The sequence below is a fragment of the Pan troglodytes genome, chromosome 19, assembly GCF_028858775.2.
Source record: "Pan troglodytes isolate AG18354 chromosome 19, NHGRI_mPanTro3-v2.0_pri, whole genome shotgun sequence".
In the NCBI taxonomy this organism is placed as follows: domain Eukaryota; kingdom Metazoa; phylum Chordata; class Mammalia; order Primates; family Hominidae; genus Pan; species Pan troglodytes.
The window spans coordinates 38908716-38936459 of record NC_072417.2 but is presented as its reverse complement, the minus strand read 5'-3'; the positions used below and the strand labels follow the sequence as shown (position 1 = coordinate 38936459).

The 27744-nt window shown below is 45.8% G+C and overlaps 2 protein-coding genes and 1 pseudogene across 6 annotated transcripts in view; 2 read left to right on the top strand and 1 right to left on the bottom strand.

The window, feature by feature from the left end:
- Positions 1-438: 438 nt before the first annotated feature.
- On the bottom strand, positions 439-13844 carry SDF2 (stromal cell derived factor 2). Its single transcript, XM_024350400.3, has 3 exons — positions 13640-13844; positions 7113-7309; positions 439-1120 (listed from the first exon to the last, which is right to left on the bottom strand). The coding sequence occupies exons 1-3, from the start codon at positions 13788-13790 to the stop codon at positions 833-835; spliced, it is 636 nt and encodes a 211-aa protein (XP_024206168.1). The 5' UTR covers positions 13791-13844; the 3' UTR covers positions 439-832.
- LOC107969036 (small ribosomal subunit protein eS12-like) lies at positions 7352-7933 on the top strand (annotated as a pseudogene).
- Positions 13845-14098: 254 nt separating the features above from the next.
- SUPT6H (SPT6 homolog, histone chaperone and transcription elongation factor) overlaps positions 14099-27744 on the top strand; it is a 40055-nt gene continuing 26409 nt past the window's right edge. For 2 of the 5 annotated variants that reach the window (XR_010152921.1, XM_009432518.4), the window contains exons 1-6: positions 14099-14259; positions 25288-25427; positions 26200-26358; positions 26454-26530; positions 26886-27078; positions 27317-27401. Coding sequence is in view for 4 of the 5 variants with exons in the window: in XM_009432518.4 (XP_009430793.2) it covers positions 25319-25427; positions 26200-26358; positions 26454-26530; positions 26886-27078; positions 27317-27401 (623 nt within the window). In the remaining variant the exon portion in view is untranslated. Of the gene's footprint in view, positions 14260-20439; positions 20538-24673; positions 24776-25287; positions 25536-26199; positions 26359-26453; positions 26531-26885; positions 27079-27316; positions 27402-27744 lie in introns of those variants that run through there. The other 3 variants (XM_063798835.1, XM_016932172.4, XM_054670162.2) reach the window with 3 other exon arrangements.

Genomic DNA, 27744 nt, shown 5'->3' with positions numbered 1-27744 from the left:
GGAGGTGGAACTTGCAGTGAGCCGAGATCGCGCCACTGCACTCCAGCCTGGGTGACAGACCAAGACTCTGTCTAAAAATAAATAAATAAATAAAAAGATCTATAATATGGTACCTAGTATTTAGCAGTGAATAAATACTGGTTCGTTCTACCCCTACACCTTTTTCTCATCTGCAGTAACAGATACAAAGCAAACATTTCACTGGCTATTTATTATGCTGTATTCTCTGAGAGTTTTTAGCTATAATTAGTCAAAGATCTATTAAAGATGAGATGCCTGGAGAGAAGTCAAAGTAGAGGGAGAAAAGGTTTGTATGCAAGTAAAGCTCTTAAAAGGGCCCACATTGGAGCTTCATAGCGTCTCCAAAGAGTCTTAGGACTCAAAGGATTAAGCAGCTAATGAAATAGCACACCTAATAAATAACACAGTGACTCATAATAAAATTATTGTTTTTATCATTTTGGAGAGAGAAAATAGGGGGAAAATCACATACATTAACAGTCCATGATGCCAAGCTCCTGAAGAGTAAAAGTTTCCCAGCTAAGAGGGATGTTCCCCTCAGTTTGCTTTATCAGCACTAATAAAAAGCATCTGCCCCTTTACCAGCAAGTCCTCTACTCAGAAAGAACTGACCCACGCAAGTCTGGGAGAGTGACTAGTTCAAATGTGCAGGGCTGAAGCTTCCAAACACAGCCACTATTTTCTGTTGTATATCTTCATCTCAATGGTGACATGGCCACTGCCCAAGGAACTTGTGGCAGGGATCCCAAGGTGAGGCAGCAACAGACGTCTGTGAACATTGTGTGTTAACAGTGGCTCAGAGCCTCTAGATTCATAGCTCTGCATGGTGGGCTTCTGCCTTCAACAACTCACTGGGCTTCATGAAGATGCCTTCCATGGCTTTCCAGTAGCTGTTCTGACTTGGCTGGGCCATGCCATGCACCTCTTTTTGCCCACTGATAGGTCGACCATATTGTTCTCCTGTGACAGACAGCAGTACCTCAGTGGAAGAGTGTTTGAACCGCACCTCACCATCTCTCACCCAGTAGGGTCCGTTACAGAGCACTGTCCAGTCATCCAGATAATCACCTTCACCTTCCTCACCAAAAGCACTCACTTCCTAGAAAATACAGAAGGTAGTAACATTAGAATGGCTGACAAGGGCTTGAAAAGGGGTGGGAGGCAATGGGAAGAAAAAGAAGGCCACCTTGAAGTAAAAAATCAGAGGGGCCAGGCTTATGCCTGTAATCCTACCACTTTGGGAAGCTGAGCAGGGCAGATCACTTGAGCCCAGGAGTTTGAGACCAGCCTGGGCAACATGGTGAAACGCTATCCCTAAAAAAAATACAAAAGAAATTAGCTGAGGTCAGGAGTTCAAGACCAGCCTGACCGACATGGAGAAACCCTGTCTCTACTAAAAATACAAAATTAGCTGGGTGTGGTGGCACATGCCTGTAATCCCAGCTACTTGGGAGGCTGAGGCAGGAGAATCGCTTGAACCCGGGAGGCGGAGGTTGCGGTGAGCCAAGATCACGCCATTGCACTCCAGCCTGGGCAACAAGAGCAAAACTCTGTCTCAAAAAAAAAAAGAAAAAAAAAAAAAGAAATTAGCTGCGCATGGTGGCACATGCCTATGGTACCCAGCTACTACAGCTATCACCTGAGTCCAGGGGATCAAGGCTGCAATGAGCTGTGATCATACCACTGCACTCCAGCTTGGATTACAGAGCAAGACCCCATCTCAAAAAAAAAAAAAAAAATTCAGCTGCTTTCCAGTGTTGTTATTTTATTTATTTATTTATTTATTTATTTTGAGACAGAGTATCGCTCTTGTTGCCCAGGCTGGAGTGCAATGGCGCAATCTCGGCTCACCACAACCTCCGCCTCCGGGGTTCAAGTGATTTTCCTGCCTCAGCCTCCCTAGTAGCTGGGATTACAGGCATGTGCCACCATGCCCGGCTAATTTTGTATTTTTAGTAGAGACAGGGTTTCTCCATGTTGGTCAGGCTGGTTTCAAATTCCCAACCTCAGGTGATCCTCCCGCCTCAGCCTCCCAAAGTGCTGGGATTACAGGCATGAGCCACCGTGCCCGGCCACTCCAGTGTTGTTTAAACCATGAACCATGGAAAAAGATGAAAGACATAAAGGACATAGGAGGAAAAAAATTCGTTGCTATAAGATTATGGTCCATGGTTCTTATCTGAGTCATGGCATCAAAAAGAAAGGGAAAAAAAAGATTATGGTCCAAACACTTATTTTGCAATTAATACTATAATTGCCTTATATTTTCTATTACAGTGTTAAAACAGAATTTCTTTTTTTTTTTTCTTTTTAAGAGTTGGGATTGTGGCCAGGTACGGTAGCTCATGCCTGTAATCCCAGTAATTTGGGAGGGCGAGGCGGGCAGATCGCCTGAGGTCAGGAGTTCAAGACCAGCCTGGCCAACATGGTAAAACCCCATCTCTACTAAAAATACAAAAATTAGCCAGGTGTGGTGGCAGGCGCCTGTAATCCCAGCTATTCGGGAGGCTGAAGCAGGAGAATCGCTTGAACCTGGGAGGCGGAGGTTGCCATGAGCCGAAGGTTGCAGTGAGCCGCGATTGCACCACTGGACTCCAGCCTGGATGACAAGAGTGAGACTTTGTCTCAAAAAAAAAAAAAAAAATCAGTTAGGATATCTTGCTCTGTTGCCCAGGCTGGAGTGCAGTGCCTCAAGTGGTCTTATGGCCTCACCTCCTGAGTAGCTAAGACAACAGGCATATACCACCACACCCAGGTAATTAAAAGTTTTTTTGTAGGCAACTGTGTTGCCTTGGCTGGCCTCAAACTCCTGGACTTAAATGATTTTCCCCACTTGGTCTTTCAGGGTGCTGGGATTACAGGTGTGAGCCACCGTGCTGGCTTTAAAATACTTTACTTTTTTGAGACAGCATCTCGCTCTGTCGCCCAGGCTGGAGTGCAATGGCACAATCTCGGCTCTCTGCAACCTCCACCTCTTGGGTTCTCATGCCTCAGCCTCCAGAATAGCTGGGATTACAGGCATGTGCTACCACACTCAGCTAATTTTGGTATTTTTTAATAGAGATGGGGGTTTCACCATGTTGACCAGGCTGGTCTCAAACTCCCAGCCTCAAAGTGATCCACCTACCTCAGCGTAGTAAAGTGCTGGGAGTACAGGCATGAGCCACCACATTCTGCCCTTAAAATACTTTATATCTCTTGTTATTTGACTTTAAATATTACTGCTTCATTCTCTTAACTAGATTTTAAATGACCTGATGACAAGTTCAAAAGGGAATGGACTCTGGGAGTCAGGCTGACCTTGAATCTCAACTTGATCCCTTCTTCTGTAAATCCTTTGAGCCTTTGTTTTCTCCTCTATAAAATGATCACAATATCACCTTACAGAGCAACTGTGAGAATTAAATGAGATAGCAAATATTAACTGAGCAAAACATAGCAAGTTTTCTACATTCTTTTCTTTCTTTCTTTCTAATAAGGCAGTGAGAGAGAAAGCAAGTTCTCTATATTCTACTCCTCATCTAAATCCCATCTTCCTTAAGGCCAAATATTCAGTTTCTATACGATGGCAATTAAAAAATTACTGATTATTTCAGAAGTGTGTGTGTGTGTGTGTGTGTACACTCTACTTGATAAAATTGTTCCCAGGAGGGTACCAGTATGTAATTCTGATACTGCTATATTTGTATACTGGAACTGAACTGAAGTTCAATACATGGACGGCAGATGGTAGGAACAAGGTATCTTACTGTTGGAGTGGGAATTTACAAATTAGCACAGGGAGGAGGCTAGGACGATCTATGTGGTAATGGATTACAGCTAAAGACATCAATAAGAACACTAGCCAGGCACAGTGGGGCATGCCTGTATCCCCAGCTACTTGGAAGGCTGAGGCAAGAGGACTGCTTGAGCCAAGGAGTTCGAGGCTCTAGTGCACTATCATCACACCTGTGAGTAGCCACTGCACTCCAGCCTGGATAACACAGCAAGAACCCATCTTAAAAGAAAAAGAAAAAGAAAGCTCATTTAACTTAATATATGTAGATACAGATGGCTATGCAAATAAAAATTTATAGATACGTATATATACACGAGTAAGCACACAGAGGTAACAATTCTTTATTTTTTTAATTTTTTTTTGAGACAGAGTCTCGCCCTGTCACCCAGGCTGGAGTGCAATGGTGCAATCTCGGCTCACTGCAACCTCCGCCTCCCAGGTTCAAACGATTCTCCTACCTCAGCCTCCCAAGTAGCTGGGATCACAGGCTCCCGCCACCATGCCCAGCTAATTTTTGTACTTTAGTAGATACGGGGTTTCACCATGTTAGCCAGGCTGGTCTCGAACTCCTGACCTTGTGATCCACCCGCCTCTGCCTCACAAAGTGCTGGGATTATAGGTGTGAGCCACTGCGCCTGGCTTACAGTTATTTATTCTGTCAAGTGAGAGGGCCTAAAAGAAACACTCCAGTAGCAACAAGCTTACATAAGGCCTAGAACTTGGTTTTAATATCATTCTCCAATAAAAGGAAGCAGAGCTCCTTGGAGAAATAGCTGATTCTAGTACTGGAGCAAGAAATAAACAAGATGAGCCTGGAGCATCTTTTGGTGTCAGAAAGGAAAGAAGTGCTTTAAAGTGCAGGCACATATATACAAAAACACAATGGGATACTGCCAATGGACACAAAGCCAGCTGAAAGAATTCCCAATGGCCGAAGTTGGAACAATTTGAGCAACAAAATATAGTAGCATTAGATTATAACGAAGTATAAACTATCCATAAGTTTATACTAATGTAAATAACTGAATAAATAAATAAATTGGGGAAAAGAGACAAATCCCCAATATGGAAAAATCCCAAATAAAATATGTAGATATTCCACCCTAATGTAGACAGAGTATAACTCTCCAGTCTGTAAGAGTGAAATGCACATAGTGACTTCCTTCCAAAAAGTGCATGGAAAGGGGGAAAATGAAAAGAAAAACTTTACAGGAGAAACCTAACGAACAAACACTACTTCAGCCAGGTAATCAAGGTCCACATTAACAGTCATAAATCATAAAGATAGTATGTACCCCTGATATGATGGGATACAAATGGCACTTTACCTCTGTGATCTTCCCCCCAAACCCTTTATAAGTCCAGTCTAATCACAAGAAAAACAAATTCCAACAGAGGGGCAATCTACAATACACCTGACCAGCACTCCTCAAAGCTGTCAAGGTCATCAAAAACTAGGGAAGCCTGAAAAACTGTCACAGCCAAGAACAGCCTAATGAGACATGGCAAGTATATGTAATGTGGTATTTTGGAATGGAAAAAAGAACATTAGGTAAAAACTAAGGGACCGGGCACAGAGGCCTCACGCCTGTAATCCCAGCAGTTTGGGAGGCCAAGGTGGGTGGATCACGAGGTCAGGAGCTCGAGACCAACCTGGACAACATGGTGAAACCCCGTCTCTACTGAAAATACAAAAATCAGCTGGGCGTGGTGGCAGGCACCTATAATCCCAGCTACTCAGGAGGCTGTGGCAAGAGAATAGCTTGAACCTGGGAGGCGGAGGTTGCAGTGAGCTGAGATAGCGCCATAGCACTCCAGCCTGGGACAGAGCGAGACTCTGTCTCAAAAAACAAAACAAAACAAGGGAATCAGAAAAAAACTATGGTCTTTAGTTAGTAAAACTGTATCAATATTGCTTCATTAAATATAGCAAATTTACCCTTCGAAGGTAAGATGTTAATAGGGAAAACTGCATACAGGGGCTGGGGACAGGGAAGGAGTCATTAAGGTGTGCACATCCCCTGACAACTCAAGGCTTAAAACAGTGGCACAAGGCTGGGTGTAGTGGCTTATGCTTGTAATCCCAGCACTTTGGGAGGCTGAGGCAGGCAGATAGCTTGAGCTCAGGAGTTTGAGACCAGCCTAGGCAACATGGCAAAACCCCGTATCTACCAAAAAAAAATACAAAAATTAGTCAGGCATGGTGGCGTGAGCCTGTAGTGAGGGCTGAGGTGGGAGAATTGCTTGAGCCCAGGAGGCTGAGGCTGCAGTGAGCAAGATCACACTACAACCTGGGTGACAGAGCAAGACCCTGTTTAAAAACAAAAAACAGTGACACGAAAGCAAATCTATTTTCCTAATGTAACTAGTTAGCATCATTAAAAAAAAAAAAAAAACACTGCAAGTTGGAAAACATTAGGTTTCTTTATTGCAGAATATCAGAACTTATGATATGCTAATGTATACCCAGTCTGTCTGTCCTTCCCATTTCTTGATTTGGTTTAGTTGTTGTCTCCACTTTGACCAGAAACAATTTTCTTCACACTTATAAAACAAAGCCAGCTGGGTGCAGTGGCTCATGCCTATAATCCCAACACTTCCAGGAGGCAGAGGAGGGTGGATCACCTGAGGTCAGGAGTTCGAGACCAGCCTGACCAATATGGTGAAAACCCATCTCTACTAAAAATACAAAAATCAGGCCAGGCGCGGTGACTTGCACTTGTAATCCCAGCACTTTGGGAGGCCGAAGTGGGCAGATCACGAGGTCAGGAGTTCAAGACCAGCCTGGCCAACACAGTGAAACCCCATCTCTACTAAAAATACAAAAAAAAAATTAGCCAGGTGTGGTGGCACATGCCTGTAGTCCCAGCCACTCGGGAGGCTGAGGTGGGAGAACCGCTTGAACCCAGGAGGCAGAGGTTGCAGTGAGCTGAGACCATGCCATTGCACTCCAGCCTGGGTGACAGAGTGAGACTCCATCTCAAAAAAATAAAAATAAAAACAAAAATTAGCCGGGCATGGTGGCATGCGCCTGTAATCCCAGCTACTTGGGAGACTGAGGCAGGAGACTTGCTTGAACCCAGAGGCGGAGGTTGCAGTGAGCCAAGATCATGCCACTGCACTGCAGCCTGGGTGACAGAGTGAGACTTCGTCTCAAAAACAACAAAAACCCACACAAAAATAGAGCCATTTCCCCAGGTCTGCACAAAAGAGAACATCTACACCTAGAAAAGAAACATTTAAGAACCAAGAGATCAAACAAGCACCCACTGAGTAATGCAGAGCAGCAACAATCCATCGAAAGCCACCTCACCTGGTTTCCAGAAAGAGGTGAAGTGAAGTGGTGACTATGGAGGTTTCGGCCAGTGTTGACATGTGTCAGCCGGATGGGCTGGCCACACTTGATGGGGGTTCCCCTCTCACACACTGTGGCACTCTTCCCCCGTATCCTCCAATAACTGTTGCTGTCATCCACAGAGGTTACACCTGTCACTGACTGCTGCCCACTACCTGCAGTTAAGAAAAGAAAGGCAACTCTCTTTCTCTGCCATGGACAACATGCTCAGAGACAGAAGCTTGAGTGCGCTCAAGATTCACCTTCACCTGTAACCCACCACCATGACCAAGGAAGACACGCTGCTGGAGGTGTAATGGATATTAATACTGCTTTACAAGAGACTGAAGACCGCCCTCAGCCATGATGGCCTAGCAGGTGGAACCTGCAAAGCTGCCAAAGCCTTAGACAAGGGCCAAGCCCATCTTTGTGTGCTTGCATCCAAATGTGAAGAGCCTATGTATGTCAAGCTAGGGGTGGCCCTTTGTGCCGAACACCAAATCAACCCAATTAAGGTTGATGACCTTAAGAAACCAGAGACATGGCTAAGCCTTTGTAAAACTGATAGACAAGGAAAACTTTGTAAAGTGGTTGGTTGCAGTTGTGTCACAGTGAAGGGCTACAGCAAAGAATTTCAGGCCAAGGATGTGACTGTGTACTTCAAATGCAAGAAATTAACAAATAAATTTGGTACCCATTCCTCAAAAAAAAAAAAAAACGGCAAGTGAGCTCAGCCTCACCCTTCTTGCCTATGGCCAATATTGTGCCCTGTGTCATAAAACAGGTAAGAAGGGGTGGGGAGAAAAATGCTATGCTTGGCAATATTTTTTCTTCTACAACATTAAAATATTTATTAAAAATACAAATCGTACTGGGCGTGGTGGCTCACGCTTGTAATCCCAGCACTTTGGGAGTGAAACTTGACCTCCCAAAGTGCTGGGATTGACGGTGAGCCACTGTGCCCAGCCTTTTTCTTCTTTTAAATAAAAAAAAATTTTTTTAGGCTGGGTGTGGTGGCTCACACCTGTAATCCTAGCACTTTTTGGGAGGCTGAGGCAGTTGGATTGCTTGAGCCCAGGAATTCAAGACCAGCCTGGGCAACATGGCAAAAACCCATCTTTACTAAAAATACAAAAATTAGCTGGGTGTGGTGGTGGCAGCCTGTAATCCCAGCTATCTGGGAGGCTGAGGTGGGAGAATCGCTTGAACCCGGGAGGTGGAGGTTGCAATGTGCCGAGATCGCGCCACTGCCCTCCAGCCTGGATGACAGAGCCAGACTCCGTCTCAAAAAAATAAATAAATAAACTGTGTCCACGTAATACTAGTTATTATATGATAAAGTATACTTACGGGTATGTCATATCAGAAAATTCTAAGAATTTGCATCAAAGGATATCCAAGGCACAAATCTATGTGAGTTTTTTGAGGCACAGGCAGTGGTAACCTATACACACTAGCCTGGATAGCCCCTAATGTGTCTAATCACATAATTTTAACATGTTTGTAATATTATTCATGTTCATTAACTATTACGATAAAAATTTTTGTATTTCACAATTAAAATGAGACTACTTTATGTTGCCAACTTTAAGCAGCCATTACAGCTCCCAACTCCCATAAGTGGTCAATTATTATAAACGTATTATTTAAGCAGGGCACGGTGGCTCACGCCTGTAATCCCAGCACTTTGGGAGGCTGAGGTGGGCAGAACACAAAGTCATGAGTTCAAGACCAGCCTGGCCAATATGGTGAAACCCCGTTTCTACTAAAAATATAAAAATTAGCTGGGCGTGGTCGCATGCGCCTGTAATCCCAGCTACTTGGGAGGCTGAGGCAGAAGAATTGCTTGCATCCGGGAGGCGGAGGTTGCAGTGAGCCGAGATCACACCACCGCACTCCAGCCTGGGTGGCAGGGCAAGACTCTGTCTCAAAACAAAAACAAAAACAAAAACAAAATGTATCCTTGGAGGTCTGGCACAGTGGCTCATGCCTGTAATCCAAGCGCTTTGGGAAGGTGAGGGGAGGATCCCTTGAGTCCAGGAGTTTGAGACTAGCCTCAGCAACATAGCAAAATGCAGTCTCTAAACATACATATATATATATATATATTTTTTTTTTGATACAGGATCCCTCTTGTCACTCAGGCTGGAGTGCAGTGGCACGATCACAGCTCGCCACAGCCTTGACCTCCCAGGCTCGGGTGATCCTCCTACCTCAGCCTCCCAAGTAGCTGGGATTTCAGGCGCCTGCCACCACACCTGGCTAATTTTTCTATTTTTTGTAGAGATGGGTTTTTGCCATGTTGCCCAGGCTGCTCTCGAATTCCTGGGCTCAAGCAATCCAACTGCCTCAGCCTCCCAAAGTGCTAGGATTACAGATGTGAGCCACCACACCCAGCCTAAAAAAAAATTTTTATATTTAAAAGAAAAAAAAGACGCTGGGCACAGTGGCTCACCGTCAATCCCAGCACTTTGGGAGGTCAAGGTGGGCAGATCGCTTGAGCCCAGGAATTCAAGACCAAGCCTAAGCAACTGACAAAACTCCATCTCTACAAAAGATGCAAAAAATTAATCAGGTGTGGTGGGGTGCACTTGTAGTCCCAGCTACTCAGGACGCTGAGATGTGAGGATTGCTTGAGCCCAGGAGGTCAAGGCTGCAATGAGTCGTAATTGTGTCACTGCCAGTTACACGGGTAAATGTAGCCAACTATCAGCTCCTTTCATGACTTTATTATATCTTTTTTCAGAAAATGCAAACCAAGTCTCCCTTCCTACTTCTGGTTACTGCCTTACAGCTCTCTGGGTCCTCACAGCCACGCTTCACTAAACCATGGTCTACATTTTGTCTCCTACATTTTCTGCTTTCTATTCAACCGTTCACTTCCTCCTCCAAATCCTTATACCTTGGGATTATCCAAAGTTCTATGCCTGGCCTTCATCTGTTTCTACCTGTAGTTCTTTTTTTTTTTTTTTTTTTTAGTATTTATTGTTCATTCTTGGGTGTTTCTCGGAGAGGGGGATGTGGCAGGGTCATAGGATAATAGTGGAGAGAAGGTCAGCAGATAAACATGTGAACAAAGGTCTCTGGTTTTCCTAGGCAGAGGTCCCTGCAGCTTTCCGCAGTGTTTGTGTCCCTGGGTACTTGAGATTAGGGAGTGGTGATGACTCTTAACGAGCATGCTGCCTTCAAGTATCTGTTTAACAAAGCACATCTTGCACCACCCTTAATCCATTTAACCCTGAGTTGACACAGCACATGTTTCAGAGAGCACGGGGTTGGGGGTAAGGTTATAGATTAACAGCATCCCAAGGCTGAAGAATTTTTCTTAGTACAGAACAAAATGGAGTCTCCTATGTCTACTTCTTTCTACACAGACACAATAACAATCTGATCTCTCTTTCTTTTCCTCACATTTCCCCCTTTTCTTTTCGACAAAACCGCCATCGTCATCATGGCCCATTCTCGATGGTCGCTGTCTCTTCGGCGCTGTTGGGTACACCTGCAGAAAGACTGTCACTTCACACTTGGAAGACTGCACAGCGGCCAGGCAGAGGCGCTCCTCACTTCCCAGACGGGGCGGCCGGGCAGAGGCACTCCTCACTTCCCAGACGGGGTGGCCGGACAGAGGAGCTCCTCACTTAACAGACTGGGTGGCCGGGCAGAGGCGCTCCTCACATCCCAGACGATGGGAGGCCAGACAGAGGCACTCCTCCCCTCCCAGACGGGGCGGCCATGCAGAGGCGCTCCTCACTTCCTAGATGGGACAGCCGGGCAGAGACGCTCCTCACCTCCCAGACGAAGGGCGGCCGGGCAGAGGTGCTCCTCACATCCCAGACAATGGGCGGCCGGGCAGAGGCGCTCCTCACTTCCTAGACGGGGCGGCCAGGCAGAGGCGCTCCTCACTTCCCAGACGGGGTGGCGGCCGGGCAGAGGCGCTCCTCACATCCCAGACAGGGTGGTGGCTGGGCAGAGGCGCTCCCCACTTCCCAGACTGGGCGGCTGGGCGGAGGCGCTCCTCACTTCCCAGACAGGGCGGCCGGGCAGAGGCGCTCCTCAGTTCCCAGACAGGGCGGCCAGGCAGAGGCGCTCCCCACTTCCCAGACGGGGCGGCCGGTCAGAGGCGCTCCCCACTTCCCAGACGGGGCGGCCAGGCAGAGACGCTCCCCACTTCCCAGATGGGGCGGCCGGGCAGAGGCACTCCCCACTTCCCAGATGGGGTGGCGGCCGGGCAGAGGCGCTCCTCACATCCCAGACGGGGCGGCCAGGTGCTCCCCACTTCCCAGATGTGGTGGCAGCCAGGCAGAGGCGCTCCTCACATCCCAGATGGGGTGGCCGGGCAGAGGCACTCCTCACCTCCCAGACAATGGGCGGCCCACTTCCCAGATGGGGTGGCAGCCGGGCAAAGGCGCTCCTCACATCCCAGATGGGGTGGCCGGGCAGAGGCGCTCCTCACTTCCCAGACGGGGCGGCCGGGCAGAGGCGCTCCTCACATCCCAGACAGGGTGATGGCTGGGCAGAGGCACTCCTCATATCCCAGACGGGGCGGCCAGGCAGAGGCGCTCCTCACATCCCAGACGATGGGCGGCCAGGCAGAGACGCTCCTCACTTCCTAGACAGGGTAGCGGCCGGGCAGAGGCTGTAATCTTAGCACTTTGGGAGGCCAAGGCAGGCGGCTGGGAGGTGGAAGTTGTAGCGAGCCGAGATCATGCCACTGCACTCCAGCCTGGGCAACACTGAGCACTGAGTGAGCGAGACTCCATCTGCAATCCCAGCACCTCGGGAGGCCGAGGTGGGCAGATCACTCGAGGTCAGGAGCTGGAGACCAGCCCGGCCAACACGGCGAAACCCCGTCTCCACCAAAAATACGAAAACCAGTCAGGCATGGCGGCGTGTGCCTGCAATCCCAGGCACTCGGCAGGCCATGGCAGGAGAATCACGGGAGCCCCAGGCAGGGAGGTTGCAGCGAGCCAAGATCACGGCAGTACAGTCCAGCCTTGGCAACAGAGGGAGACCGTGGAAAGAGAGAAGAGACAAGAGAGGGAGAGGGCTACCTGTAGTTCTTAAACAATTGTTGAGGGTCAGGACAAAAGCATTTGTATTTTTAACAAGTTTCTCAAGTTATTCAAATGGATCCCAGAGAGAGAATCACAGTTCATTCTGGGCAATTTCATCTACAACCCTGACATCTTCAACCACAGTCTGTACAAGATGTTATATTTAATGTTGTATCTCAGGCTCAGCACAGATCCCTTTTCTGAGCTCCGGACTGAACCTGGTTCCCAAATCTGGCTGTCCATCAGAACCACCTGAAGAGCTTTTTAAACCTACAGATTGCTACTGCCAAGCCTCTGTCCACCTCCACTCTAATTCAGTAGATCCAAAGTAGGAAACCAAAACAAAGTAAAAAATAAGCCTGACAACATGGTAGGTGTTCACTGAATGGGTGCTAGAATTATTAAGACATCGCAGTGATGATAACTCATGTCCTTGCCTAGTCTGACTGATCAGATGGGTTTTGGGAATCATGAACCAGACTAGCCCACCTGACAGAACTCTTTCCTCCCTCAGCAAACAGCATCATCAGTCATTCAAGACAGAAATCTACCAGCTATCTTAGATGCCTCTCACATCTCACTAGCTGACCTTCATTCTTTTTTTTTAACTTTATCTTTTTTTTTCAGGCAGATAAGACTTTCTTTTTTTAGTCTGTTTTTATTATATTGTAATTTTCTTGACTGATTATCACCACCGAATCTCCCGTATGTAATACAATTCTAGCCATGTAGTAGGAACTCATTAAGACCTATGCTGAATGAATCCACAAATAATTTATTACTAAACATTTTAATTTCAAACGCTAAAAAAAAAAAAAAAAAAAAAAAAAGCAGTTTTCTCTGCAATTCCTGTCACTGCTCCAAGTTTCTTACAAGAAGGAGGTTAAGGTTTGGGTAGAAGGGGGCCAAAGATAGAAACTGAGGAGCAAGTGTAAGATGCAGAAGAGCTGGAAGACAAAGGGTTGTAGTCAACGAGTGAGCTCTTGGAGTTTAAAGTTTCAGAGACAGTACTTACTGTAACTTTAAAATTTCAGACACAGCACTTACTGTAATTTTCTTGTCTCTAAAGCAGGCTTTGAACCTGGATAGATTTGGATAGAACCCCGACTTTGTCATTTGCTAACTGCAAGGCTTTGAATAAACGATTTAATTTCTCTGCGTCTGTTTCCTCATCTGTGAAATGAGGATAACAATACTGTCCACCTTACAACAATGTTAATAATCGGAAAAAGGACATAGGTAACGTGCCTGGCCTGTAGCTCACCAAATATTAGGTGGTGTTGCGATTAAGATGCCTTAGAACAATTCAGTTCTCCGACTCTCTAGACCTGAGGAACCTTCCCAGGGAACCCCTAACTTTCCCAGACCACACTGTCAGATATTCTATAGGCCCCGCCCCTCCAGAGCCTCCGAGTCCTCCCTAGCCCACCCGAGCCCGGTCCCCAGCATTACCTGACCCATAGCGCACGTCGTGTGAGTGTAGTCGGACGTTGTGGCGCGTATTGAGTAGCTTCACCACGGAGCCGCAAGTAACGACACCCAGGCTGGACGCTCCCACAGCGCTCCACAAACCCCCCAACAACAGCAGAGGTACAACAGCCATCCTAACTGTATCGCGGAGCCCCAAATCTTCGAAGAAAACTCGGCCCCTCCCCGGAACCGGAAGCTAATGGCGAAACCACGGAGAGAAGGAAGTGAAGAAGCCCGAGTCTGATCTTTATGGTTTATTTGACTAGAGCGGCCTGAGAAACCGGCTGAGCCTGGTTACTTACGATACTCTCGCTCTGTTCCAGGGGCTCAGTGACAGCTGCCTTCCTGAGCCGCTTCGGTTACCTTTCGCACCCACGGGACGAAAGCTCCCGAGAGCGGGAGAGAGAACAAGAAATGGCCCGCCCACTCCCGGTGACAGGGAGCCGGAAATGACGTAGCACGTTGACGCAGCAGCGGCGGCGGTGGCGGCGGCGGAGGGGCAGTGCGGTGGGTCCGTACTATCTTTTCCCAGTCTCGGTTCGACGACTCCATTTTCCTCGGTGGGGGCTTAGCGCACTGGAGAAGCGGCGGGCTTCAGACAGGTAAAGTTCCGACTGGAGAGCGTGTTTCTCGCAGGAGTCAGGTGGGGAACCGGGCTCCTAGGGCCTGGTCACGTAAGGGAAGAGGCAGTGGGGAGCCGTATGCGGGAAGAAGGGGGAGCCTGGCCTTCCCTGCTCTATGGGGGGAAGGGGGAGGAAAGCGCTGTAGTTGCTCAGAATCTGAAAGCTTTTCCCAGCCCAGTGACACCCGGAACCCGTGAATCGGGTGGCACGTTGAATCAACAGGCTTCCTGGCATCCCGTCCTTCTCTCCGCAGGTTTTAAAAACTGGGCCACGGAAAAGGATTGGGGATGGAAGGGACCTGGGGCTTCTGAGCCAGGATCAGGTGATCGAGTTGTTTGTTCTGGGGATATGAATCCTGTGGAGCTTTCAGCAGCTCGGCCATCAGGCTAGAGGGCGATGCCAAATTCCAGCTCTTTACATATTGCTGAATAATACAAATAGAACTTTTTGTAGATGGTTGCATCCTTCATCCGTTTCTAAAGATCGAAGGTCTTGTAGAAGTCCTAAAGCCCGTCCATTCTCTATAGATTTATTTCCTCAAACGTTTGCCAGAGGCCTATCATGAACATCAAAATTAGTTATTAAGTCAAAACTCCATCTTCTAGTTTCTACCTTTCTCCTCAGGCACTCCTTTGAACCAGCTGGAGAAGTTAATTTTCCTGGGTTGTTGCAAGAACTGATACTTATTTCAGAGGGCTAAGATCTCTGAAAATACTTCCGTGGAAATTCACTGTAATATCAAAAGTAACAAGGGTGTATGAAGCTACATCATTAATGAGCATTAGGGAGTGTAAACAATATTGAATTTGATTAATTTCTTAAGAAAAATGTCTGGTTCCACTGTTTATCTGGAAGTTACCAGTTTGTAAGTCTTCAGTGTTTTGATTACAGAAACATAACTGCTCTTCCATCAGCTGTGAATTTAGAGCCCTTTTTTACGAGTAATGTCCCTTTCACCAGTACAAGTACATTTTTATTCACTTGGCTTGTGTGGCTGCTAGATTGGATTAGCATAGCCTTGCAACTCTAAGAGGTTTTAACTTCATCAGGAGATTAATTACATCAGAAAGTGGTACCGTCTGGAGAGGCTTAGTCAAATTTTACAGTTCTTCCTCTGAAAGCCTACCTAGTGTGGTGGAAACATGATCTTTGTAGGCAAATACGTTTGCCCTGATTCTGTATTCTTGACCTTAATAAATGGCACTACCATCAGTCCTGCCTGTAATCCTCGTCTTCCTTCCTGTCCACTATTTCCCAATAAAATCAGTCACCAAATCCTGTCTCTCCCTGAAACTGTTCCCATCAGCATACAAATTATGTTCTGGTATCCTTCACATCCCTCTCCAACTACCATGCCAATTTTTTAAATTTCCATTCATAGATTTCTACCTGTACCAACTCAGCTTTCTCACCTTTTATTCACTCTTCATTTTATACCAATCTGGCTTCTCTTCTGCCCACTCCATTTTTTTTTTTTTTTTTTTTTTTTTTTTTGTGGAGACAGGGTCTTGCTCTGTTGCCCAGGTTGGAGTGCAGTGGCCCCATCATAGCTCACTGCCACCTGGAACTCCTGAGCTCAAGCAGTCCTCCTGAGGCAGCTTCTAGTAATCAAGTGCCACCACATCTACTTTGCCCACTCCATTGAAGTTGCTCTTATCAAGGTCACCAGTGACTTCTATGTTGCCAAATCCAATGGATACTTTGTTCTCATCTTCCTCTGTCTTTGCAATATTCAACATAGTTACTCCTGCCTCCAAACTTTCATCTTGGCTTTATTGACATTTCACTCTTGGATTTTCTCCATTTCTCCGGCTGTTCCTTCTGAGTCTCATTTGCTAGCAACTTTTGCTCTCTATCTAATGTCTAAATGCTGGGGCTGGTCGCAGTGGCTCATGCCTATAATCCCAGCACTTTGGGAGGTCGAGGTGGGCGGATCACTTGAGGTCAGGAGTTCACGACCAGCCTGGCCAGCATGGTGAAACCCCATCTCTACTAAAAATACAAAAACTAGCCGGGCGTGGCGACACGCCTGTAATCCCAGCTACTTGGGAGGCTGAGGCAGGGGAATCACTTGAACCAGGGAGGCAGAGGTGCAGTGAGCAGAGATCATGCCACTGCACTCCAGCATGGGCAACAGAACAAAACTCCATCTCAAAATATATGTATATCTACATATGTTGGAATTCTCACAGGAATCCCGAGCCTTCTACATGCTTCCCTTTAGGTAACCCAGCCCCATGGCTTTAATTACCACCTGAAAGTTGGCAACTCCAAAGTTTAAATCTCTAGTCCAGCCCTCTCCTCTATGTTGCAGAATCACGCGTCAAAAATGCCTGTTTAATTATCTCCATTTGGATATTTCTTAGGCACCCAAAGCTAACATAACCAAAAGAAAGTTTTGGTTTTCTCATCGTTGCAAACCTTATCCTCCCGTTTCACTGAGTGGTGCTCCTATCCGCAGGGTTACCAAAGATAGACCTCTGAGAATCATCTTTGTTCTTCTCCTTTACTACTCCTCTTCCCCAGTCTTTCAGTAAGTCTTGTCACTTCCACTTCCAGAATGTTTTTGTAATCTGTCTTCTATTCTCCATCTTCACTTTTACCACCTTATTCCAAGCCACCACCATCTTTTGCCTGGGCTACCACAACAGTATCTTCAGTTTTCCCTGGTTTCCACTCAGATCTTCCTCCAGTTCATTTTCCATGTAACAGAATTGAATCAGGGCAGATCATGTCATTTCCCTACTTAAAACTCTCCAGTGACTTTCCGTGGCCTTTACGCCCTGCTTGAGCATACCTCTCCCTCATAGACTGCTGCCTTCACCATGCTCTAGTGCCATCAGCCTCAGGACATCACCTATTATATACCATGTTCTTGCCCACTTTCTCTACTGGAACCTCTCCTCCTACTTCTACAGGTCATATCCTACCTATTGACATCTCAGCCTAAGTAAACTCACTTTAGATGAGATGAGAATATGCATTTCCTTCTTCGCTCTTAGAGCAAGTTTTATTTTATTTGTTGCCAGTATGTCTCCTGCACCAGAATACGGGCATCCTAGGGGCATGGACCTAGTCTTGTACGTGCCTGGCATGTGGTAGGCACTCATTAAATACATATTTATGCCAGGCATGGTGGTTCACACCTATAATCCCAACACTTTGGGAGGCTGAGGCAGGCGGATCACCTGAGGTCAGGAGCTCGGGCCCAGGCTGGCCAACATGGTGAAACCCCGTCTCTGTTAAAGATACAAAGAAAAAATTAGCTGGACGTGGTGGTGGGTGCCTGTAATCCCAGCTACTTGGGAGGCTGAGGCAGGAGAATTGCTTGAACCTGGGAGGCGGAGGTTACAGTGAGCTGAGATCGTGCCACTACACTCCAAGCCTGGGCAATGGAGCAAGACTCTGTCTCAAAAAAATGTATATGTATATGTATATGTATTTGTCCTAGCTACCTAGGAGGCTGAGGTGAGATTATGGCTTGAGCCCAGGAGGTGGAGGCTGCAGTGAGATGTAATCACACCACTGCACTCCAGTCTGGGTGACAGAGCAGGACCCCATCTCAGAAAATAATAAGTTTTTGTTGGATTAGCAAGTAGATTAAGTTCAGTTCTACATTTAAAACCCTGCAATGGCTTCCCAGTGCCTAGATCCTTATGACTTCTCCAACCCTTATGAACCATTCTTCCTCTCCTGGGCCTTCTCTGTACCTGCCACAGTACACGTGTTGTGCTAGAAGCACAAGTCTCCGACATCACTCCCCAAACCATCTCCAAAGAAGCCAGCTCCTCTGCTGAACTAATTCCTCCTTACTCTTAAGGTCTTTGTTTAAAGTCACTTCCTCAAAACCAGGTTAGGTTGTCTTATTACAGGATCCCATGCTATCCTTATCATCAATTCTCTAAATCAGGGGTCACAAACTAAGGCCTGTGAGCCAAATAAGGTCACCCCCATTCATTTACATGTTATGTATGCTGTGCTACAGTGGCAGATTTGGCCCTATAGAGAAAAGGAAAGGTTTGCCAACCCCTGTGCTAGAGCAGGAACTATGCGCTCCTCAATGTGTGTACCACAAGGTTCAGTAACTGTTAATCTCTCTTTGTGTTGCAGGGGTTCTGAATCTGGTTACATATTTCAGTTGTACTCTTCTTTAGCCCTTACCCTGTTTCTCTAAAGAAATGTGGAAAGAAAAGGAATACTTTTTTTTTTTTTTTTTTTTGAGATGGAGTCTCGCTCTGTCACCTTGGCTGGAGTGCAATGGCATGATCTCGACTCACTGCAAGCTCTGACTCCCACGTTCAAGCGATTCTCCTGCCTCAGCCTCCTGAGTAGCTGGGATTACAGGCGTGCACCACCACACCCGGCTAATTTTTGTATTTTTAGTGGAGACAGGGTTTCATCATGCTGGCCAGGCTGGTCTCGAGCGTCTGACCTGAAGTGATCAGCCTGCCTCAGCCTCCCAAAGTGCTGGCATTATAGGCGTGAGCCACCGCGCCCAGTCGAATAAATAATATTTTTAAATGAACAAAATTAACTTTTTCTGTATTTTAACATCTTGACTTCATGTAATTAGGTTTTCAGGTTTTTTTTAATTACAAAGCCTTCTGAATTCCAGATTTAAAAGGACTTAAGTAGACTCTAAATACTTTTATCTATTAAACTTTTAGGTTTTGAAATTCCAAATTGGATATTCACTTATGGATACCTTTGGAATAGTCCTAGTCCCTTGCCCATAAAATATAGGATACAAGTGTAATCCCAGCACTATGAGAGGCTGAGACGGGCGGATCACAAGGTCAGGAGATTGAGACTATCCTGGCTAACACGGTGAAACCCCGTCTCTACTAAAAATACAAAAAAAAAAAAAAATAGCTGGGCGTGGTGGTGGGCACCTGTAGTCCCAGCTGCTTGGGAGGCTGAGGCAGGAGAATGGCATGAACCCAGGAGGCGGAGCTTGCAGTGAGCCCAGATCATGCCACTGCACTCCAGCCTGGGTGACTGAGCAAGACTCCGTCTCAAAAAAAAAAATAAAAGAAAGTGTGTATATATACATATATATATGTATGTATGTATATGTGTATATATATGTATGTATATGTGTATATAAATGTGTGTATATATGTATATGTGTATATATATATAAATACATTGTGTGTGTGTGTGTGTATATGTATATGTATATATGATACAAGACAACGTGGAATGTCTTGTAGCTTAAACTCCACCCTAGACTTCTGGGGCTGTTCTCCAGGGCACCACGCCTAAATGTTTGCTCATGTTGCCTTTTTCCAGACTGTTTTCTTAAATCCTCTTTTATTCGGGCATCACCTTTTCTCAGATATTCCCCAACCTTCCCATTGCTCTCATGGTCCAGTTATATAACTTAACATAACCCTATTGTGCTTTGTCATAACGTTATTAACAAGTTTTTTGAGATAGATTGTGAACTCCACCAAGACTGTGAACTCCACCAGGGTCGGAAGCATATTTTACTCATTTTTATATACACAAGTCCCAGCACAGAGCTTGACTCTAAAAAAAAAAAACCCAGCAAATGTTAATTGAAGCTGCAAAGTGGAAGGAATTAACAGACTAGATCTCTTTTCACTCTGGTCTCCTCTTAATTGCCTACTACAACTTCTTGTTCAAAGGGAGGGACTGCAGAGGGCCTGCCTTGTGGCAATCTGATCCCAGTTCCATTCCTCTTCCAGCGAATGTCATGGTAACCACCAGCCTCTCCCATTGAGCCACATCTTGTTCTGCAGCTGTGCCTCTGCCTAGAGAAACCTCTCCCTCCATCTCCCCACTGCCCTTCTAGACCTATTCCAGTTGCAAATTTAACTTACAGTGTGAGTATGGGGAAAATTTTAAGAGCATAAGTGCTAAATACAACATCCAAACTACATCAGGCTCATCATAGATACCATGTATTAATAATAATCATATACAAATAAATACATTAGTGTCTTTATTCTAGAGTAGTTCCCACTTGTCAGTCTCAGACTGCAGTGCTACTGCAGTCTGCACATCTAGCTCCTGCAAGTTGCAGCAAGTCAGAATTGCTTCTGGCACACCTCTTATAACTGGAAGTCTTGGTATTGAGCTAGATTGGAGGCATTCCCCAGCTATAGCATGGTGTTTGCTTTATTGCTAACCTAGGCGATGGGAAGAAAGAGAACACAGCTATCTTTCCAAGCTGTGTGCAGCATGGAGCACCAGCTGCCCTTGAGACAGAAGAAAGCTGTTGTTTTCATCAGGTAGGCTGTGTGTTTCTCTGTTAAGTAGGCTGAGGGGCATCTGGTCTGCAGGAGCTGGCATTTAATTTGAAGATGTTGAGGCCTTAAAAGATTGAACTTGTGGGTCTGATAGCCTATAGGACAAGCTATGTGTGGGGGCTGCCGTACTCAAATCTATTTTTAATGGCTCAGTTCAGGGCTGAGGGGGAGCAATGTCAAAATTAAAATTAGAGCTCTAGATTTAATTGGCAGAAGTTTAAGACTTTCACTTTTGGCAGTGCTCAAGCTAAATGACCTTAAGGATAGAGATCTTGGGGTCATGGGGGAGCATCACCCTAACCCCTAGGCTTACTATACCGCATCTCTTTAGGGTCTTTACAGTCACTCCTCAACTTTTTGGACTCAGGACCCCTTTATACTCTTAAAACTTATTTAGGACTCCAAAGACATTTTGTTTATGTGAGTTATATCCTTTGATATTTACCAGATTCGAAATTAAAACTCAGTGAGACATTTAAAAATATTTATTGATTTATTTTAAAGTAGTAAACAATAATACTTTTTATGAATAACAGTAGTTTTTTGGGGTTTTTTGTTTGTTTGTTTTGAGACGGAGTCTCACTCTGTCGGTGCAGTAGCACCATCTTGGCTCACTGCAACCTCTGCCTTCCGGGTTCAAGCAATTCTCCTGCTTCAGCCTCCTGAATAGCTGGGACTACAGGCGCCTGCCACCATACCCAGCTAATTTTTCATTTTTAGTGGAGGCAGAGTTTCACCATGTTGGCCAGGCTGGTCTCAAACTGCTGACCTCAGGTGATCGGCCTGCCTCAGCCTGGGGTTACAGGCATGAGCCACAGCACTCGGCCGAATAATAATAGTTTTTAAAACAAAACATTTTAGTAAGAATGGACTGGGTGTGGTGGCTCACTCCTGTAATCCCAGAACTTTGGAAGGTCGAGGCAGGTGGATCACTTGAGCTCAGGAGTTCGAAACCAGCCTGGCTAACATGGTGAAACTTTGTCTTAAAAAATAAATGAATAGCCGGGCGTGGTGGCTCACGCCTGTAGTCCCAGCACTTTGGGAGGCCAAGGCAGGTGGATCACTTGAGGTCAGGAGTTCGAGACCAGCCTGGCCAATATGGCCAAACCCCATCTCTACTAAAAAAACAAAAATTAGCCGGACGTGGTGGCGAGCGCCTGTAGTCCCACCTACTCGGGAGGCTGAGGCAAGAGAATCGCTTGAACCCAGGAGGCGGAGGTTGCAGTGAGCCAGGATCGTGCCATTGCACTTCATCCTGGGTGAGAGAGTAAGACTCTGTCTCAAAATAAGTAAATTAAGTAAGAATGACATTCTTTGTTTTTTAGTACAACGTTTTAATGTCTGCTCTAACAGAATACAGCTGTGTTCTCATATGTTTTTGCATTCAGTCTGTTGTGATAACCACATGTCATATAACCTCTGGAAAACTCCACTCTATGCTCCTGAGACAACAGAGGGACTGGCCCCTGGACCACGCCCTGAAAACTATTGATAGATGTGGTACTGTCAACCATGAAGAGTCAGACGGACCTCAGCACTTACAGATGATAGTTTTGTCACCTTGAACAAATGACTACATCTCTCTGAGTCTGTTTCCTCCTCTGTTGAGAGAGAAGTGTGCTGTAACTCATAGGACAGTGTAGGGATTAATAGAATACTTGTTCTCCTTGATAGGGACATAAAATAGTAGGGTATTTGTTAGTGTCTGGCACTTGGTAGGTGTGTAATAAGCATTATTCCTCAGGGTACTTTTTAAAAAATTGCTTAAAATACCCAAGAGAGACCCATATTATTTTGATTGGGTTTTGTGTGTGTGTTGTGAGTTTATTGTCCAGTTCTCTTCCTATGCCTGTTCTGTGTGTCTATTGTAATATATAAAACGATTTTATGGTCCTTATTTTCATATTTCTACCTCTAGGAGACATTCAACTCCTTGAAAATGAACAATCCGGCCAGGCGCGGTGGCTCACGCCTGTAATCCCAGCACTTTGGGAGGCCGAGGCGGGCGGATCACCTGAGGTCAGGAGTTCAAGACCAGCCTGACCAACATGGAGAAACCCCGTCTCTACTAAAAATGCAAAATTAGCCAGCATGGTGGTGCATGCCTGTAATCCCAGCTACTCGGGAGGCTGAGGCAGGAGAATCGCTTGAACCCAGGAGGTGGAGGTTGCGGTGAGCCGAGATCACGCCATTGCACTCCAGCCTGGGCAACAAGAGCGAAACTCCATCTCAAAAAAAAGAAAGAAAGAAAATGAACAATTCTTTTCAAATCCCCAGCTCTTAGCAGAGTATATGTACATTGTAGGCATTCAGTTAGGTTTGTGGAAAGAATGGCATCTGAAACCTCAACCGAAAATTGAACATTCCCCCTCCCTCCTATACCTTCAGTTTTGTTTTCTTGAGTTTAGTTAATCTCAAGTTCATTGGTTATAGTATTGATTGAGCTCCGTAAGGGCAATTTTGAGGAGAATTAGAGCCACAGAACTTAAGGCACCTTCAGGTAGCCATTAGCCACCCTTCTCTTCTCTCCCCTCCCACTGCCATCTTTAACTGGGAAGATGGCAGCAATATGAAAACGTAAGTAGTTTATTTAACAGACACTTAACAGTTGCTAATTTGTTAGCAGCTAATTTGTTGCTAATGTGTTGCAGCACACCTAAAGGGATATAGCTTTTCTGGTGCAGAATCACAGAGTGCCTTGTAATGCGTCTTGTATTGCCGTTTATGTTTTCATGATTTTTATTAGTCCCTCCATTGGATATGTTCTTTATCTTCCAGAAGCTTGTAGTCTAAGTGAGAGAAAGGTACATGGGATATATCCCATAGACCATTTTACTGGATGGGGTGAGGAGTGATGCTGAGTGTGTCAGCAGCCAGCTTTAGGGTTCCACAATGGAATCTTGTTGTGATGATGTGTGCTGTTTTTTAAGTCCTACTCAAGGCCTATCAAGCTCCATGTTACGGTTCTTGAAGATCCCTACTGTCGTTCCCAGGCTTTGGATGAGTCTGAAAGCAGGGAAGTAGAAGATAAAGTTGGGGTTGGTTGGTACAGAATTACAGAATGCTAAGGAAAATTAGGCTCAGGATTCAAATTCAAACTCAAGTTAACCCATCTTGAAACAATAGGTTCTTTCCCCTATGTCATGTAATATTCTCAACTATCCTGTAAGGTAGGTAGCGCTATTACCATTTTCCAGGTTAAGAAAGTGATATTCAGGCATGTCCAATAATTTGCTTAAGTTTATGTTTAGCCCGTAGGGTATGAAACCAGGATTTGATTTCTACTCTTGAGCCCAGCAGTCTTTCCATTTAACCATGTTGCGTTTATTTTGTAGGACATGGAAGCCTTTCAAGATTTTTTGCCTGCAAGGGGAGTAAATGATAAAAATAGGCCCTTTTCAGACCCAAATGCTCCCAACCAGTACTCACACAAATTGGCTCAAGTTCATGAAGTATTTGTGTGTTTAATCTATTGAAAAGAGATTTTGCTTTTGACTTTGCTAATAAGTATGAATAGTGTATGTAAACATATGAAAGCACCTTTTATAAAGTTGGCACTTATTGTTTCCAAGCCTCCTAGAAGCAGATCACATAATCCCACTCTACCACCATATCCCCACTTAATTGTCCCTACATTAGTTTCTTTCCTCATTTGCCCATTCCTGTCTTCAAATGGTAAGTGAGGTAAAACTTTGGGGAAGAGAGATGATACATATACAAGTCTGGTATAATTGCCTTCTTTTTCTTTTTTTCTTTTCTTTTTTTTTCTTTTTTTTTTTTTTTTTTTTTTTCTGAGGCAGATTTTGCTCTTGTTGCCCAGGCTGGAGTGCAGTGGTGCAATCTCAGCTCACTGCAACCTCCACCTCCCGGGTTCAAACCATTCTCCTGCCTAAGCCTCCAGAGTAACTGGGATTACAGGCACCTGCCACCATACCCGGATAATTTTTGTATTTTTAGTAGAGACGGGGTTTCACCATGTTGGCCAAGCTGGTCTCGAACTCCTGACCTCAGGTGATCCACCTGCCTTGGCCTCCCTAAGTGCTGGGGTTATAGGAGTGAGCTACCACGCCTGGCCTAATGGCTATTTTTTTTAAGACAGAGCCTCACTCTCTCGCCAGGCTGGAATGCAGTGGCGCAATCTGCAACCTCCACCTTCCGGATTCAAGAGATTCTCCTGCCTCAGCCTCCCGAGTAGCCTGGCTTTTGCCTTCTTTTTAAAAGTACGTATGAGGCCGGGTGCGGTAGCTCACGCCTGTAATCCCAGCACCTTGGGAGGCCAAGGTGGGCAGATCACCTGAGTTCAGAAGTTCAAGACCGGCCTGGCCAACATGTTGAAACCACATCTCTTCTAAAAGCACAAAAATCAGCTAGGCATGGTGGCGCATGCCTATAATCCCAGCTACTCAGGAGGCTAAGGCAGGAGAATCACTTGAACCCAGGAGGTGGAGGTTGCAGTGAACGGAGATTGCGCCACTGTACTCCAGCCTGGGTGAGAGAGTGAGACGCCACCTCAAAAAAAAAAAAAAAAGTACATATGAGAGAAGCAATGCTGGGAGGAATGGATAATGGAAGAGTTGGAACCATCAGATTCTTCTTTTCTTCTCCCCAAGTGGGAATGTTGAGTGGGCAGAGCAGTGGCATGTTGCTAAAAGGCTGTTTGTGGGAAGGTTTAAGAGCCCTCTGTACAATCATGTGTCCCATTTTTTTATCCTTCACTCTTTTCTTTCCCTAGTTGTCTTCAGGCAGAGTGAGAAGCTGCAGCAATGTCTGATTTTGTGGAAAGCGAGGCTGAGGAGTCAGAGGAAGAATACAATGATGAAGGCGAGGTGGTACCCCGAGTCACCAAGAAATTTGTGGAAGAGGAGGATGATGGTGAGGAGGCCCCAGCCTCAAGCTTCTCCCCACTATTGCTAAGCTTTGGATAGTTGGATTCTTGCTGATGAAAAGCTCAGGCTCAGCACAGAAGTTATCACACATGAGGTACCAGCTTGAGAACTTTCAGTCATTCTTAGCAGATACTAACTGAGCATCTGTCTGTATGCCAGGCACTAGGCCTGGAACTAGAAATATAAAACAACAAATATCCAGCTATTGTGGAGTTTACTTTAGTTGGGGGATGGTTGATAATAAATCAATAGATAAGTCTGTATATAATACTTTCTGCTTTTAGACCTAGCATTGTTGATATTTATTCACCTAGTTTCCTATTTCTCTGGCCAAGCCCAATCTTTAGAATTGTCAACAGAGTAGAACCACGAAATGACTTCAAAGGGGTAAAGGGACATACAAGTTTTATCAAAGGAATTATGGCAAAAAAAAGGAATATAGCTGCTGAGTTTACAAACTGAGTAAAACAAAGTTATTGGTGGCTATAATAATCTAGTAATGATTTTGAGAAGCCAAAGTGACCGGGAAGATCATCCTGCCCAAAGACAGATGGTGAATGTAGGGGAAGAAAACATTCTTTCCAGATGCTGCTACTCTAAATCAATGGCTATGTTTTGCGTCTTTACATGAGGCAGAAGAGTTAACATGGCACCCAGGTCATTAGGTGCAGAGCAAATGGATAATCACATTAATCAAGTGACCCTGAACCTCTAGCCTGTTTTTCAGTCTCCATGCCTCAAACATGCATGTCTTCCAGATGAGGAGGAGGACGAGGAGAACCTAGATGATCAGGATGAGCAAGGCAACCTGAAAGGCTTTATCAATGATGATGATGATGAAGATGAAGGGGAGGAGGATGAGGGCAGTGACTCTGGTGATTCAGAAGATGATGTTGGCCACAAGAAGAGAAAACGCAGTGAGTAGTCTGTCGTTGGCTCAAGTGAGGCTTGGGTGGAGGTTGCAGCGGAAAAGGGCAACCCCATCACCATGGGCAACACTTTGTTTCTTCAGCCTCTTTTGATGACCGCCTGGAGGATGATGATTTTGACCTCATTGAGGAGAATTTGGGTGTCAAAGTCAAAAGAGGAGTAAGTGTCATTCTTTGTCTTTGTCCCTGGGGGTAAAGGAAAAAGCCCTGGAAATTTCAATGTCTCTGGGTGAGGAGGCACACGCAGGACAGTTTGGAGAACATTAGAGCACGGTGTTCGGTATCATTGTACTACGGAGCCTAGATTTGCATCCCAGATCTGGGTGCCTGTTAGAGAAAGTCTTGTCCAAGTTTCAAGGATGGGCTTTGAGGCTACAAGAGCATCACTCGGCATGTTCTTTCCCATCTCTCTTGGTCAGAGTAATTGTGGTGGGAAGAAGGAAGTGAGACTGGAGATTTGGTATCCATATGCCAGACTCCTCAGATCCTGATAAGGCAGGTTTTCCCACCCCTAGCAAAAGTACCGGCGTGTCAAAAAAATGTCAGATGATGAGGACGATGACGAGGAGGAATATGGCAAGGAGGAACATGAAAAAGAAGCTATTGCGGAAGAAATCTTCCAGGATGGGGAAGGGGAAGAAGGGCAGGAGGCCATGGAGGCCCCCATGGCTCCTCCAGAGGAGGAGGAAGAAGATGATGAGGAGTCAGGTATGTTATATTGGGCAGGGAAGCCAGTGTTTGGATGGGTGTTGGGATTTCCTGGCCCATGGGAACAGGATGGAAACCATTCTTTAGCTACATCCCCCAGCATTTGACACAAAGAAGTTCCTTTTCAGGAGCTTCCCTTCTCTCTTGCTCACTGGCCACTCACATAGTAGGAACCAAAGCAATTTAGTCCTGGCTCAGCCCCTGACTCTGAGCCCCAACCCGTCCTTTTCCTACCCAGATATTGACGACTTCATTGTGGATGATGATGGACAGCCTCTGAAAAAACCTAAGTGGCGGAAAAAGCTTCCTGGATACACAGACGCGTGAGTGGGGTCTGGTACAAGGTGGGGATAAAGTGATTGGGCCCAGTCAGGAAGGAGGAGATCAGAGGCCTTTGCCAAAAATGGGGCATTCCCAGCTTGCAGCCATTTTGCTTCCCTGCCTCAAATAACCTCTACCAGGCAGTGATTTCAGACTGCTCCTGGAAGCCCTGGGAGCTGTCTCTGCACTCTAGGACTACTGTGGGATTGGAGTAGAGTCCCACATGGGCAAGACTCCAGCATTCCTCTTCCGCCTACAGCTCCATGTTTATTCAATTATATATATATTGACATTCTTAATATATTTTTGTTGGAAGACAAATGCCCGCATCACAATTTACAAATT